This window comes from Vespula pensylvanica, chromosome 13 (genome assembly GCF_014466175.1).
Source record: "Vespula pensylvanica isolate Volc-1 chromosome 13, ASM1446617v1, whole genome shotgun sequence".
In the NCBI taxonomy this organism is placed as follows: Eukaryota; Metazoa; Arthropoda; class Insecta; order Hymenoptera; family Vespidae; genus Vespula; species Vespula pensylvanica.
Window position 1 is genome coordinate 3,550,476 of NC_057697.1, and position 16,157 is coordinate 3,566,632.

At 25.5% G+C, this 16,157-nt stretch overlaps 2 protein-coding genes and 1 long non-coding RNA gene across 3 annotated transcripts; all 3 read left to right on the forward strand.

Annotated features, from left to right (window-relative positions):
* Positions 1–777: 777 nt before the first annotated feature.
* Positions 778–12,892, forward strand: LOC122633814. The gene is made up of 6 exons (XM_043822203.1): positions 778–817; positions 1,047–1,192; positions 1,344–1,476; positions 7,460–7,585; positions 12,528–12,660; positions 12,771–12,892. The coding sequence occupies exons 3-6, from the start codon at positions 1,460–1,462 to the stop codon at positions 12,825–12,827; spliced, it is 333 nt and encodes a 110-aa protein (XP_043678138.1). The 5' UTR covers positions 778–817; positions 1,047–1,192; positions 1,344–1,459; the 3' UTR covers positions 12,828–12,892.
* On the forward strand, positions 3,053–3,911 carry LOC122633815. The gene is made up of 3 exons (XR_006328198.1): positions 3,053–3,184; positions 3,261–3,519; positions 3,651–3,911. It is a non-coding gene; the product is annotated as an uncharacterized LOC122633815 (long non-coding RNA).
* Positions 12,893–14,205: 1,313 nt separating the features above from the next.
* LOC122633952 lies at positions 14,206–15,322 on the forward strand. The gene is made up of 3 exons (XM_043822448.1): positions 14,206–14,650; positions 14,734–14,992; positions 15,112–15,322. The coding sequence occupies exons 1-3, from the start codon at positions 14,539–14,541 to the stop codon at positions 15,320–15,322; spliced, it is 582 nt and encodes a 193-aa protein (XP_043678383.1). The 5' UTR covers positions 14,206–14,538.
* Positions 15,323–16,157: the final 835 nt, after the last annotated feature.

Consider the following 16,157-nt stretch of genomic DNA (forward strand, 5'->3'; position numbering starts at 1 on the left):
AGAAACTAAATTATATGTGTATGTTGTCGTGGGTAATCATGAAAATATTTATCTATAAATACGAATATCTATAAATACGATATTACATTTATATTGACTCTCATATGTTTAATCATTTTATTTTTTTTATTTTTTTTATTTTTTGTTTACAGTTTTCTTCAATCTCTATATTATTTCAGTAACATTTCCATGCATTTTAAGCGTTCTTCTGTATAATTTTGATATTTTGGAAGATGGTCAATTATTGTTACCCCTACCAATTAATAATGTTACACATGCAGGACTATTATTTTACAGTTTGTTCATTTATCAAACAATAATGAGTTTCGTTTTAATATCAATAGGTTGTTTATTTTATTCGTTGTATTTGGTGTTCGTACAACATGCTTGTTGTCAATTCAGTATAATAATGTACGTGATTAATTAAATACGTACATTTGTTTTTGGTGGTATAATATTATCACGAAAGTAAGATAATTTTACGTACGACTCGTATTGATTACAGGTGGAAAATACGTCGACCATTTAAAAACAATTCAAAACATATGCAAAATGTTTTGTTTTTCGAAAGATCTTGCGAGGAATTCGATTGGATAGTCGACATTATAAATTCTTATAAAAACGTCACGGAGTTAGGGCGAAATAATTTTTCATTTATATATATATATATATATATATATATATTTTTTTATTTCATTATAATTCCTTTTTCTTTTCCTTTCTTAGGTATGTTGATTTAATAAACTATTTTTCCAAAATAAATTACTTAATTGCAATGTTCTTCTCGCTGATCTTCATCATCTTCGATTTTATTTATGTAAGTTTAAATCGTTTTGCCTTATTGATCAGAAATAAAAATGATAAGATCGAATTTATCATTTATTTTTTATATATTATAAAAGATCATTGTTTTTTTTTTTTTTTTTTTATTAATCATTCCGATATTATTTATTAGCCATTATCCTATTTATTTTTATGTTTATGTTGAACTTTAATAGCCGAGAGATTATTAAAAAATTTTAATTTATTACATGGATCGCTTTTAGATATTTCAATTATTAGAAACATTGCAAAGTGCAAGAGACACAATAGAATACAGTATTATCATTGTTGGATCTCTATTGATCTTGTACCTTAATTTTTACGTTGGACAAAAACTTGCGAATCAGAGTAACGCAGTTTTCGAAGAAATGTAAGATGTAACAATATTTCGTTTCACCAGCACGATAATTACACAAAATAGAACGAATTCGTAAAGCTAATTTATAAGGCATAATAATGTAATGCTTGATAACGATAACTGTTGATAATCTTATATAAAAAATAATATATTCCCTTTGCAGGTGTAAAATACCATTTTATATGCTATCTATAAAAGTTCAAAAATTGTTATTATTTATGATAACCAGAAGCGGTAAGCCATGCATGCTTTCGATTGGTGGTATGTTCGTGGCGTCACATGAAGTATTCGCTGGGGTAAGTGGCAATAAATTATACTCAAGTGTATTAAAAATAATTATTAAGTTAAGTGAATTATGTTAACGGCGAAATTTGTTATTTTAGTTAATGCGAAAAGCACTTTCTTTTGCTATGGTGTACTATAGCGTTCAATAATTGCAAGCTTTAATTGCATAATAACAAAGCTATAGTCATTGATAGACATTATTTAATTTTATTTGTAGGTTTATATAGAAGTTCGAATTAATTCTAAATAAAATAAAATATAGGTATATTGATGAGACGGTATCAATGATTAAACTTTATATTACGTATGACGTTAATAGACTTATTTTGTTTGTTAATTTTTATAATCGTAATAAATTACCTGGATAATTGTTCAATAATCATTTTTCATAGATATGCTTGTTGTATATTGTCACTGAACTTGTTTTAATAATTATATAACGTTTGACGGATTGTATCGTTGATAAAATCATGCATTCATCGTTAACTGTTGTAACGATTGATTAGTTGTTTCTTAAGCAAGTTTCCTAGACCATGGTCGAAGAACGACTGACGAAGGTTGCAGTAAATAGATCCTTCTGCGCATGTCTACGAAAATATTAGCAGAAGGTAAATCTCCCCTAATTTAATTATTGGGAACAACCACCTGTTTCTACACGTGCAAGCAACTAGTCGCATTGGAAAGTATATCGTGTACTATACGATAATATAAAAAGGGGAAACATTTTTATGTAGCTTTTTATAGAACAAATTATTATAGTTCCATTGTCATGACATCGACCTTTTGACTTATCTCGTATTACTGGTTCTAATGTATGAAATTAGAATTAATAATAAAATACCAGCGATAAGAAGTAGAGGGGAATAGGTATATCGATTATTACATCGCGAACAACTTACGTTAGTTCACTATGACTACGAGAGGTGTAAACTTCTTCGATCAGCACTTCTTTTTTTCTAATCGTTTGGTTCGTTTATTATTGGGACTATCTTCCGATAAAAATTCAAACCATCAATTGTTCGCATATTATATTATAACTGTTTGCTTGATTCCTGGATTTATTTATCAGGTGATCGGCTATTTCTTTTTCTTTTTCTTTTTTTTTTTTTTTTCTTTCTTTTTTCTACAAATATTTGTACACATGATTATTAACTTCGATCGTTATTACTATCAATGTTATAACAATCGTGTTAATTATTTCTTTTAAATGTATTAACACGGGGATTGGATGTAACAAATATTTGTTTTTGAATATTTTTAATGTAAGGTCGCATTGTTTTCGTAATAATCTTTATATATAATCAATCATCTTTTCTGTTTTTCTCTTTCTCCTTTTTTCGATGTAGTTGTACCAGTTCTTCACAATGGATTTTATCTTGTATAGGACTATCGTAGAGCTGCGAAAAATAATAGCGGGTCTTATTATGTCTGTGGCTTTCAGTAACAATTTCTATCACAGCGCAACAGTTGGTATCATTTTTCTTTTTCTTTTTTTTCTTTTTTTTCTTTTTTTATTCCATTGGCTTTATTTTTATGAAGATGTCTTTTTGTAAAAATATATGAACGATAACTACCTAATGAAAATTTATTACATTATTCAGATGAAGTGTCTTTTATATCGTTTTAAATTGGATTGCGAACAATCTGTCGATAAGGACGAATTGAAGATTATTGAAAAGTATGGGAAACAAACAAAATTTTACGCATATACCATCATTGGTAATTATGATAAAATATTAATGCGTACAATAATTAATAAAATATCATAATTATTTGGATTTTCACATTGTTGCAGTATTGTTCAGCTTCTATGTTATTTCAATAACATTTTCGTGTATTTTAAATGTTATTCTATATCTTTTTGGTATATTGAAGGATGATCAATTAACATTACCTCTTTTCGTTAATAATGTCCGAAATGCTGGCTGGTTATATTATTGTTTGCTTATTTACCAAATGTTATCATTTTATATTATATTGACAATAGGCTGTGTGTCTTTTATAACGTATTTGGTAATAATACAACACGCATGTTGTCAATTTAAAATTATAATGTATGTAGGTTAATTTTTTAAAAAATTGTTATTTATTTCTTTGTTCTTTTTTTCTTTCCTTTTTTTTTTCTCTCTCTAAACGTCATCAAGATATGCATTTGAATGTAATCGTACAAGTTTGTTCATTGCAGATCGAAAATGCAGAAACTATTTATAAATGATCAAAACTATATACGAAATACTATTTCTAGAAAAATATCTTGGGAAGAATTCAATTGGATAATAGATATTATAATGCGTTATAAAAAGGTCACGGAGTTAGTTCGAAATAAACTTCTCATCTTTCTTTAGATTTCTATATTAAAATTTATTATAAATAATTTATTATTTTTTTAAGGTATGTTGATTTGATAAACAATAGTCTCAACATAATGTATTTAATTGCCGTTTTCTTGTCGATGATAATCATGGTAATTGATCTCCTTTATGTAAGTAATACAACTATTAAAACACACATACACACACACACACATATATATATATATAATCTGATATTGTAATGAGAAATTAGAATCTACGATGATTTTTCTTTCTCTTTTTTTCTTTCTTTCTTTTTTTTTTTTTTTTTTTTTTTTAATTATCCTAATAGATTACACCTTATTCAATAATTTTTAATATTATTTAAGTAAATTTCAATATTAGTTTCAATATCAGTATGAAGTATTACGATATTTATGATCTTTATGATTTATTAAATGATATTTATTTTTAGATATTTCAATTATCTATAGCATTGCAAAATGTAATGAAAATAATCGAGTTCAGCATTTATATTACCGGATCAATATTTGCAATATATATTAATTTTTACATTGGCCAAAAACTCTTGAATTACAGCAATGCAGTTTTCGAGGAATTGTAAGATGTTTCGAAGTTTCAGTAAAATCAGTAAATTAGTATGAACAATTGACAAATATATTGAATTATTTATTTTTGCGGAATAATTATATTGCGATCGAAATGATTATTAATAATAAGCTTAAGCTCATCAAATCTAATTTAACGTTTGAAAACTGTTAATTATTTTTTATGAAGAGAGAAAGTAATTTTTTTCTCGTTTTTCTTTTTCTTTTTCTTTCTTTTTTCTTTCTTTCTTTCTTTTCTTTTCTTTTCTTTTTTTTTTTTGTGCAGAACTCAAGTTCCATTCTATATGTGCTCTATAGAAACTCAAAAGCTCTTATTATTCATGATAGTAAGAAGCATGAAGCCATGCATGCTTTCGATCGGTGGATTATTCGTTTCGTCACACGAAATTTTTGCTAAGGTAAACAAATTGTCGATAAATAAATAAATCATTTTAATGATCAGTTTAATATTTTAGTTGATACAAAAAGCCTTTTCCTTTGCTATGGTATGTCGTACTATTCAATAACTCGAAGCAATATTATATTCATCATAAAAGAGATTTATGATTAGTAATATATGTAATAGATATAATCAATTTCATATATAAAGTGTGTAATATTAATTAGTTTGATACGTAAAATGTATAAAATTCGTATATAAAATGTGTATGCATTCACTTTTGTATTTAATAAGACAATGACAGAGTTGTTGAAAACTTGTGTTATATTTAATATATTTATTTTTTCTTTTTGCGATAAATATAGTTCGTCGTTCGTTAAACGTTCGTCTAACAAGTGTTTATTATTATACCGCGAACATGAGATTTTTTATTAATTTTTTCAGATACTCTTATAATTAATATTTGCCATTAATATTTTAGATAATTTCTGCGAATGTTCAATTTTATCAAGTTGTTCTTGATCTGACAATAAAGACGAGAAAGTATAGTTCTTTTAAACGATTTATGATTAAACAATTTATGATTTGTTTTTCAACAAATTGTACATATTATAATTGTTCATTTTTTATTTTACTTTCGTAAGTAATTGTCATTTCTCTTTTCTTTTTTTTCTCTTGTTTTTTCTTTCATCTTTATTTCTTTTTCTTTTTTTTTCATCTTTCTTGTTTCTTTTTTGTTTCATTGTTTTCATTTTATTTATTTTCTTTTTTTTTTTTTTATTACAAATACAATGTACTCACTTGTATCAAATTTAATGATGGTCATAAATACATACTTCTTTTAATTATTTCCATATTTTATTCATCTATTGGTTCACTTTTCCAAAAAAAAAAAAAAAAAAGAAAACCACACACACATATCACTGTATATTCGCACAACTTTTTTTTGGACATGATATACAAGGTATGACGAGTTATGGTTTCGAATATATACTGTTTACATCGACACGTGCTACGAACAAGTGTTCATTACGGTGGTCGAACGTCGACTGACAATGAGATTGCAATCGATCGATTTTTCTGCGCATGTCTGAGGAATAACACCCTTCTTTTAATCCTTAAGAACAATCACCTGTTTTCACGTTTATGGAAAATAGATATAATCTATCTCGAAGTGTTTGGTATAATTGTAAAAATGGGTTGTAATGTTTTAACGTTACGTACTATAGGTTACGATACTTTTTTCTCTTTGAATATTTAACACAACGTTATATCGATTTCAATAAAGAGGGACATTAGAATACAGAATGAAAAGGAAGCGTACAGTTGGTCATTATCTTCACTGAAGTAAACAAGTGATACTTGAGAATGTCTTTGAAAGGATTAACACGCTTCGAAGAGCATTTTCTTTTTTCAAATCGATTATTTCAATTTCTAATACGTATACGTCCTGATCAAAACCCTAATGAGCAACTTGTGTTGCTTTGTGCGATATCAATTTTCGTATTACCAATGATATTGCATCAGGTAAAAGTATCTGTCTTATATATATACGCGATTGTTATTTTTATCATAATAGTGAATATATATATATATTATAATTTTTTTATTACAAAATTTTTGTAACAAAAAAGGAATCATCAGAATATATGAGTCCCCAATTAAATAATTTAGGGATACGTTGTACAACGAATGTCATTATTTTCAGTAAAAATTTTCACTATACTTTTGTGTCTATTTATTTAAGGAGAAAAAAAAAAAACTCGTTCGTTTATACGTCAGATTTTATAAACATTCCACAATTGTAGTTTTATCAGGTCTACACGTTAGATGTGAATCTGTTATCGATTATAAAAATATTAGTGAATATAATTCCTTCTGTACATTTTCTTTATTGTTATTATATCCTTTACATTAGATTAACAGAGGTACGTATCATTGTTCTCGCTGTAATTATTTCTTTTTCTCAAGAAATATTTACCTACCTAAGAAATTGTTTTGATTCTCTTAGATTAAATTATTGTTTGTCCATGCTAAACTTGATTACCAACTTGCAAAGAACGAGAACGAATTAAAAATTATGGAAAAGTACACGAAGGAAAGCAAATTGTATGCGTCTCTTCTCATTGGTAAACCTAATAAAATTGACTGAAACAATTACATTAAGATACGATGTATATAATTATTCATTATCTTCCATTGTGTTACAGTTGTGGTCAACTTATATTTTCTTTCGATAATCGGTTCAAGTATTTTAAAGGTTTTCATGTATAATTTTGGAACATCGGACGATATTCATTTAACATTACCATTTTCTATTAATAGCGTATTATATGCAGGCTGGTTATATTATAACTTGTTTATTTATCAAATTATGATAATCATTATCATACTGACAATAATTGTAACTTTTGCTTCATTGTATTGGGTATCTATACAGCACGCATGTGGTCAATTTAGTATTATAATGTAAGTGTTTAATTCGTAAATGTATTTTGTAAATATATTTGTTTTTAACTTAAATAATATTCAGTCAATAAATTTTTATTTTTAAAAATTGAGTGTAATAAATGCTGTTAGAATTTTTAATCAGGAATATTAGTTTTTTCTTTCTTTTTTCTTTTTTTTTTCTTTTTTATGTAAATATAAAAGATTGTGAATATGTTATTTTACATTATTTTACATTTTCTTCCAGATTAAAAATACATCAACCATTTGAGGGTGATCATATACATATAAACAATGTTTGGCTGCATAGAACATTTCAGGAAGAATATAATTGGATAATGGATATAATCAAGTGTCACATAAGAGTTACGAAGTAAGTCTGAAATAATTTTCAGTCTAATTAATTTTTTTTTTTTTTAATATTTAGTTTATCGCAGTAATAACACTAATATTGAAATTTATTATTATCGTTGCATATCTCGTTTTTAAACAATTTCTTCTTATTGACAATTCCTACGATTTTTAAATCAAATGTTGTAATTTTTCTACACTTTCAATGCGTGTAATATGAAAAATTTTGATGTAAACATTGAATTAATCTGTTCATTTGTTACAGTTGTAGAATTATCATTAAACTATTTTAATAAATTTTAATAAATATAAATAATATTTTAATAAATTCTTTTTTCAAACATTTGAAAATATCCTTTTGCAAATTTTCTTAAAAAAGAAAAATATATATGAAAAACATATGAAATATGAATATATTATTAAAAAATTCTTGAAGCATGTAATAAATTTTCTTCTAATTCTCATATCTTCAACTATTTTCTTATAAAAAGAATTAAATTAGAAGGAACGTTTATGTTATAATAAAAAAATTAATAAATTTTTTCTTATTTGTTAAAGGTACATTAATTTATTAAACGGTATTTCTAAATGGACTTACCTTCTTGCAATCTTTATTTCGCTGCTAATCGTTCTATTTAATTTGCTATATGTAAGTTATTTCTTCGAAATAGTTGCAAAATAACTATATATTTTATATAATTTATGAAGTATTATATTTGGAATTTTTTGAACGAACATTATTTTTTTTATTAATATCTGATAATCCCGTTTTAGTTGTTTAACTTATTTGCGGTATTGGGAAATATAAGCGATACAATCAATTGCTGCATTTCTATAGTTGGATCTCTATCTGTTATATATATTACTTTTTACGTTGGACAATTGCTTATTAATCATAGCAATGATACTTTCGACGCATTGTACGATTGATATATATATATATATGTGTGTGTGTGTGTGAATGTTTGACATATATCACATATACACATACACTTATATTTGAATGAAAAATTCAATTTAATTGATATATGAATTATATATATATATATTTATAATAATGTTTTTTAAACAAAAAAAAAATTTCTTTTTTGCAGATGTAACATTCCATTTTACAATCTTTCGATAAAAACTCAAAAAATGCTATTGTTCTTGTTAATGAGATGCATTAAACCGGTCGAGCTTTCAATCGGTGATGTATTTGTAGCTTCACACACAGTGTTTGCTGCGGTGAGCAGCGTGATATTTTTTATAATGCTATTCAAATATTCTTTTTACATATATATATATATAAATATATATATATATTACAATATATATATATATATATGTATATGTAAAAAGAAACATTTATTATTTCAGCTAATACAAAAAGCATTTTCTGTTGCTATGGTATACTATAGTATTTTACAAACCTAAATTACCTTAATGAAAAGTAAAATATAATATCAATTATTTTCTATCCAAGATGGCCTTTCTTCTAAGAAAAATATGGTAGTATGTTAGTAATAGTAAACAACAAACTGTATAATGCATAATCAATATATTCTCCATTTTTCACTGAAACTAACCGATCATTCGTTTCATTGATTCATTCAATATTTTCTCTCTCTTTCTCTCTCCACGATAAAAGACAGCCACTTTTTTTTCAATATTCACACAACTTCGTTTTTTTATATATATATATATATATAAGCAATATATAACAAGTTACATTGTCGAAGTTTACGAAAATCACTATACTATTTATTATGACAAACGTTGCTCCTTCTACAGCAAGTGTCTCTTACGAAGGTCAAACGTCGACTGACGATAGCTTCGCGATCGATCGATTCTTTTGCGCATGTCTCTCAAAGTTTGAAATTCGAGTGACAGCATTTAATGCCTTTATTTAATTATTAATAAGAAGCACCTATTTTCATAATTAGAAAATAGATTCTATGGTATCTCGGAATATTTGTTATTGTAATAGTAAAAGGGAAAGGAATGTTTCATCGTTACGATCAATAGATACGTATCATTATGGTGTTATTTCTACGTAAGTATTTTTAAAAAGTTTATACCAATGACAATGAGGTGCAATTAGAATGCGCAATGAAAGAAAAAAGTCGGATTTGTTGGTCATTTCTTTTCCCATAAACTTGAGACACTTCAAAATGTCTTTGAGAGGAGTAACGTATTACGAACAGCACTTTCTTTTTTCAAGTCGAGTATTTCAATTTTTAATACGAACACGTCCTGATCAAACCTGGAATGAGCAATTATTTTTGGTTTGTGCTACAATTGTTTACGTATTACCAATTGTATTGCATCAGGTAAACTTTTAAATACATACGTGATCGTCTTTCATTATGCGATTATAATATATGTGTTTGTGTATGCATGTAATATATTACTATACTTCGTTCTTATTTTTTTTTCTTTTAAATATTACATACGTGAATAGTTTTATTTTATGTCGATTAAATATGTCGGATTAAATTGTGTCGATTAAAATTTCACTTTTTCTTATTTTATTAAGTAAATGTTTTAATGCGAATTAATATTAGATACTCGTGACGTTTATTGTTAAAGATGAAATTTATTTTCTAAGAACGAATCAATATTAATATCAGTTTTCTTAGGCAATCGCTATACAAATAGTTTCTGTCGATTAATTATGTTAATAGCTGTTAAGAAATAATGTTTAACAAATTATTTTTTTACCACTAATTGTTTTATCAATAATTAGTAAGTAAAAGACATTATAGAGTATCGAGTAGAATTAAATGATGTATCAAGTGTATAAAATAAAATAATTATTTTCATAATTTTCAGTAAAAACTTACTGCTTATCGTTATTCCAATCTGTTTATTTATTTATTTCTTTACTGCTCAATTAAAAAAAAAATAAGAAAAAAGAAAAAATAAATAAATAAACGGATAAGAAATTATTACGTCCGATTTTAGCAACAATTTACGATTTTAGTTTTATCAGCTTTACATCTTTGACACGAAGCTGCAATTGGTTATGAAAGTATTCGAGTCAATGATACCAGCTTTGTATTTTCTCTATTGTTATTATAAGATTTCCATTAATTTAACAATGGTTCGTATTGTTTGCTTTTTTCACTATATTGATTTTATTTAATTATCTTTGTAATCTTTTCTTTTTACGAGACATCGAATTACACAAAGAAAAGTTACATATTTCAGATGAAATTAATGTTTGATCATATAAAATTCGATTACGAGTCAGTGACGGACGAGGAGGAATTCAAAATAATCGAAAAGTACACGAATCGAACGAAATTATACGTTTACGTTCTCATAGGTACGTTAAAACGAAAGTAATTTGAACGTTTTTATAAACGTGACATTACAAAATTTGTTGTTGTTGTTTTTACAGTTTTATTTTATCTTAATCTTATTTTCATAACATGTCCAAGTATCATAAGGGTCGTTTGGTACATTTTTGGAACATCGGATGATATTCGTTTAATATTACCATTTTCAATCAATAACGTTTTACAAGCAGGATTGTCATATTATATTTTGCTTATTTATCAAATATTTGGAAGTTTTGCTATAATAACAATAGGTAGTATGTGTTATTCATCTTATTGGGTATTAATACAACACGTATGCAGTCAATTCAGTGTTATGATGTACGTATATTTATTTTGTACAATATACTATTTGATCTTGTCGATATTGTTAATAAAAATTAATTGTAGTTATTTTATCGGAATATAGATATCGTACGATCATTAATAATTATTAATAGTTATTGCATTAATAATTATTATATTAATAATTATATAGTTAATATATTAATATATATATATTCATTATATTATTATATATTATATATTATTATTAATTATTGTATTAATAATTATTAATATTAATAATTAATGTTTATATTATATGTTTTGGATATTATTTTCGTTATGCGTGTTTATTTTAGATGGAAAATACGTCGACCATTTAAGAGCAATAAGGGAGACATGCAAAACACTCGGTTTAATATAACACCTCAAGAGGAATGCGATTGGATGATCGATATAATAAAGTTTCATACGAGAATCACGAAGTAACTTCGAAATGATTTTTTTCTTTCTTTCTCTCTTTATTTTTTTTTCTTTTTTTTAATTATTATTATTAATCGAATTAATTTTTCATAATATTCGAATTTCGCGATCATATACGTATTCATTTATTCATACTGTTTTTAATATAATATCTATACATAATAAAAGCTACATCTTCGTGATGTTTTAAGGAGAAAAGAAAAAAGAAATAAATAAAATAAATAAATAAATTATTATGCATTAAAATTATGCATTAGCAAATATATATATATATATATCAAATTGTTACATATTATCATAATTAAATATTTTCTTCTCTGTTGAAGGTTCGTTGATGCGATAAATAGATTTTACAAGACGATTTACTTAATTGCAATTTTTGTTGCGCTCCTATTGATCATTTTTAATTTCCTATACGTAAGTTATATCCTTGTAATAGATACGATATAATTATTAATATTATTCTATGATTTATTATATTATTAACTCTTTTGTTGAAAAATCTTTTTTTCTTTCTTCTTCCTTTTCTTTTAAAGAAATAAATATCTGATTATTTCATTTAATTTCCTTTTAGATGTTTCAAATATTTAGCGTATTGCTAAATGTAAGAGAAATGATAGAAGGCTTCGCTTATATGGCCGTGTTTCTATTTATTTCATATATTAGTTTTTACGTTGGTCAATTACTTATTAATCACAGCAATGACGCTTTTGAAGAATTGTGAGACTATTATACACACATACGTATATACATACATACATATATACATACATATATACATATATAGTTCAATACGAAACTTGATTTAATTAATTCAAATAAATGTTCTAATAAATAATTTCTATAATATATTTCATAAAAAAACAAAACAAATTAAATATTTCTCTCTTTCAGATGTAATATTCCATTCTACAATCTTTCAATAAGAACTCAAAAGTTGCTATTATTCTTATTAACTCGAAGCATCAAACCGATCGAGCTTTCAATCGGTGGTGTATTTGTAGCATCTCACGTAGTTTATGCAGGGGTGAGTAACATTATCTTTTAGAAGCTTATTAAAATATTTTTTTACATTGAAAAGAAAAAAAAAAAAAAAAGGAGAAAAAGGAAAAAAAAATAGAACATCCGTTATTTCAGTTATTACAAAAAGCATTTTCCTTCGCCACGATATATTACAACATGTTGCAAACCTAAAGAATCTAAACGAAAATGAAAATACTGTGTATCAATTATTCTCCGTCGAGGATGTCGTTTTTCTTTTTTTTTTTTTAGAGGAATACAAAATATTCACTTGTATCAAATATGATAGTAGTGGTAAATAGTGAAATAAAATTTATATTGTATAACCAATATATTGTTTATTTTTCACTTAATATTCACCGATCATTCGATTCGTTGATTGATTTAATTTTTTTTTTCTTTCTCTTTCTCTCTTTCCCTCTCTCTTTCCTAATATTATATATATGTATGTATATACATATATACATATACATATATATATATATATAGTATATATAAATATATGTATAAGTATAATATATAAATATGAAAAATATATAAATATATACATGTATAACATATATCAGTATAACATAAAATTCGAAGAAATATTTATTTATATATATATATATATATATATATATATACAAATATACACATCACTAATAGTAAAATATTACCTCTGACAGCTATTATTCTTAAGAAGCTTATTTCTTAAAGAACCATCCTATGCGACGGTCAGACTATAACTGACGATTAATGATTGCAATCAATACATCCTACTGCGCATGTCTTGCACAAAAACAAACTTTTACTATGTTAAAGTCCCCCTTTTTCTAATTGTTGGAAACAACCATCTGTTTCTACATTTATAATGAATTTCAGAGTATCTCACGGATGTGTGTACGATACTATTACTTTTCTAACGATAAAGAAACATTTTAATATTCTTTTCCCTATTGAATTTTTTCCCCTCTCTATTATATTGAATATTATGGCAATCGGCGAATATTATTATCTTATGTCACCTTTTTTATGTCTCTCTTTTTTTTTTTTTTTTACCATTACCTTCGAGACTTGCCTATAATAAATGACCAATTAGAATACTTAATGAAATAGCGAAAGCGTAATAGGAAAAAGAAGGGATGTTAGTCGTTTACTTCGCTACAGTTCAAATTAAAAGTCCTCACAATGTCTTTGAGAGGTCTAAGTTACTACGAACACCATTTTCTTCTTTCAAATCGATTGGTACAATTAATAATAGGTTTACGTCCTCATCAAACATCGATTCAGGCTTTCTTTATATTTTCTGCGATAACTGTTTACGTTTTACCGATGATCTTGCACCAGGTAAAAGTTTTTTTTTTCCTTTTTTTTTTTTTTGTTTTTGTTTTTTTTCTTTTTGTATTTTCTTCTCAATCATTAATAAAAATTTGTTAACGTGTATCAATGATTATTATCGTTGTTATATACATAGTTATTTCGTTAACGTTATGGTAGATATATTTTTTAAACAAATGCACGCGGAGATACGGAGATATCATGATGCACACAATAAATGGGAATAAATACATTGCAATTGTATCGTGCAATCGAATTATTTTCAAATCGATTATATAAACGTTTGATTGGGTGGATTGGATTCGTAGAAAAGAAAAGAAAAGTATGTTTAACGATTTTACAGTTTTATCAACTTTTCACGTCGGACATTAAATCGTTATTGACTGCTGATTTGCTGGAGAAAATATTAGGTGCTTTCTCGGTTGTCTCTACTTACAGTACAATATACTTTTGTTTTGCAACAGTTCGTATCATTCATTTTTCTAACATCTGATCTTATAGTTTTTCATTAACATGGAACATTTAATTACGTAGAAGAAATTTATTCGATTTTATATAGATTAAAATGATCTTCGCCCATCTTAAATTCGATTACGAGCAATTACGCGAAGATGATCAATTCGAAATTATGGACAGATATATGAAAGAAAGTAAATTATATATTACGATTATCGTTGGTAAGTACAAGCAAATAATTAAAAAAAAAAAAAAAAAAAAATTATATTGAACAGAATTATTACATATTGTAATATTGTTACAGGTATTTGTAATCTCTATGTTATGTCAATAACGATTCCAAGTGTTTTCAATGTTATCCTCCATATTTTTGGATTATTGGATGATATTCATTTAACATTACCCTTACCTGTTAATAATATTGTTAATCCAGGACCATCCTATTATAGTTTGTTAATTTATCAAATAATTGCTATATTCATTATATTAATATTAGCCTGTATATGTTATTCATCGTATTTGATATTCGTACAACACGCGTGTGTACAACTTAGTTTAATAATGTACGTTGTTGTTTGAAATATTCTAATGAATGAATAATAGCTCGATGAATGAATATGATTCATGAATTCTTTTTTTTTTCTTTTCTTTTTAACAATATAAAATATTCTACTGATTGCAGATTGACGATACGTAAACCATTTAAAAATAATCAGGATTACATAGAGATGACGTGTTGTAATATTACACCACGGGACGAATTCGATTGGATAGTCGAAATAATAAAACGTTATTCAAGAGTTACGGAGTTAGTTCGGAATAATTATTTTTTTCTTACGTTCGTACTAATTCATTTTAATAAATTTTTTTCTCTTCCTTTCAAGGTACGTTGATTTGATAAATAATTGTACCAAGATGATTTACCTATGCGCAATTTTCTTCGCGATGATCCTCATTATATTTGATTTCATTTTTGTGAGTAATAAATGCGAACAATAAGCGAGAAATTGTTAAGTAGTTTTTTTTTTTTTTTTTTTTTTTTTTGTAGTAGTAGTAGTACTTCCGATGAAGTACTTTTGATTTTGCTTGAACAATTTTTCTTTTTTTTGGTTTCTTTTTTTTTAATATTTTGGTGATAGTATATTAATATAAATATTTTTTACGATTTTTTATGATTTATCATTGATCGAATTTACAGGCTGAAGATTTATTTTTCATTTTCATGAATTATTACAATGTGGCTGTTCCTTCTCGTACTTTTTCTTTCTCTTTTTAGATGTTTCAATTATCTACGGTATTGCATAATACAAACAAATTAATTGAATACATCGCCGCAATAGTTGGATCTATATTTACTATATATATTAATTTTTACATTGGACAAATGCTTATAAATCATAGCAATGAAGCTTTCAAAGAATTGTAAGATATAGAATTTATTTTATTCGTATGATAATTATAATATACTTTTGTTATTTATCATTAATATTGTATAGAAAATTATAACGTCGTTTACATTAATCCCGTTCGTCAGTTCTACATAGAATTTTTAAGTACTGACGGTAATGTCATTTACCGTAAGCTGTTTTATTTATTTATTTATTTTTCTTTCCTTACGTGAAGTAATAAAATTTTTATTTTCTTTTATTCCATCGCGTTCTCCTGTCAGTCAACATTATTTTCGGACGATAAATAATTGATCAGGTGTCTCTAATCGTACTGATTAAT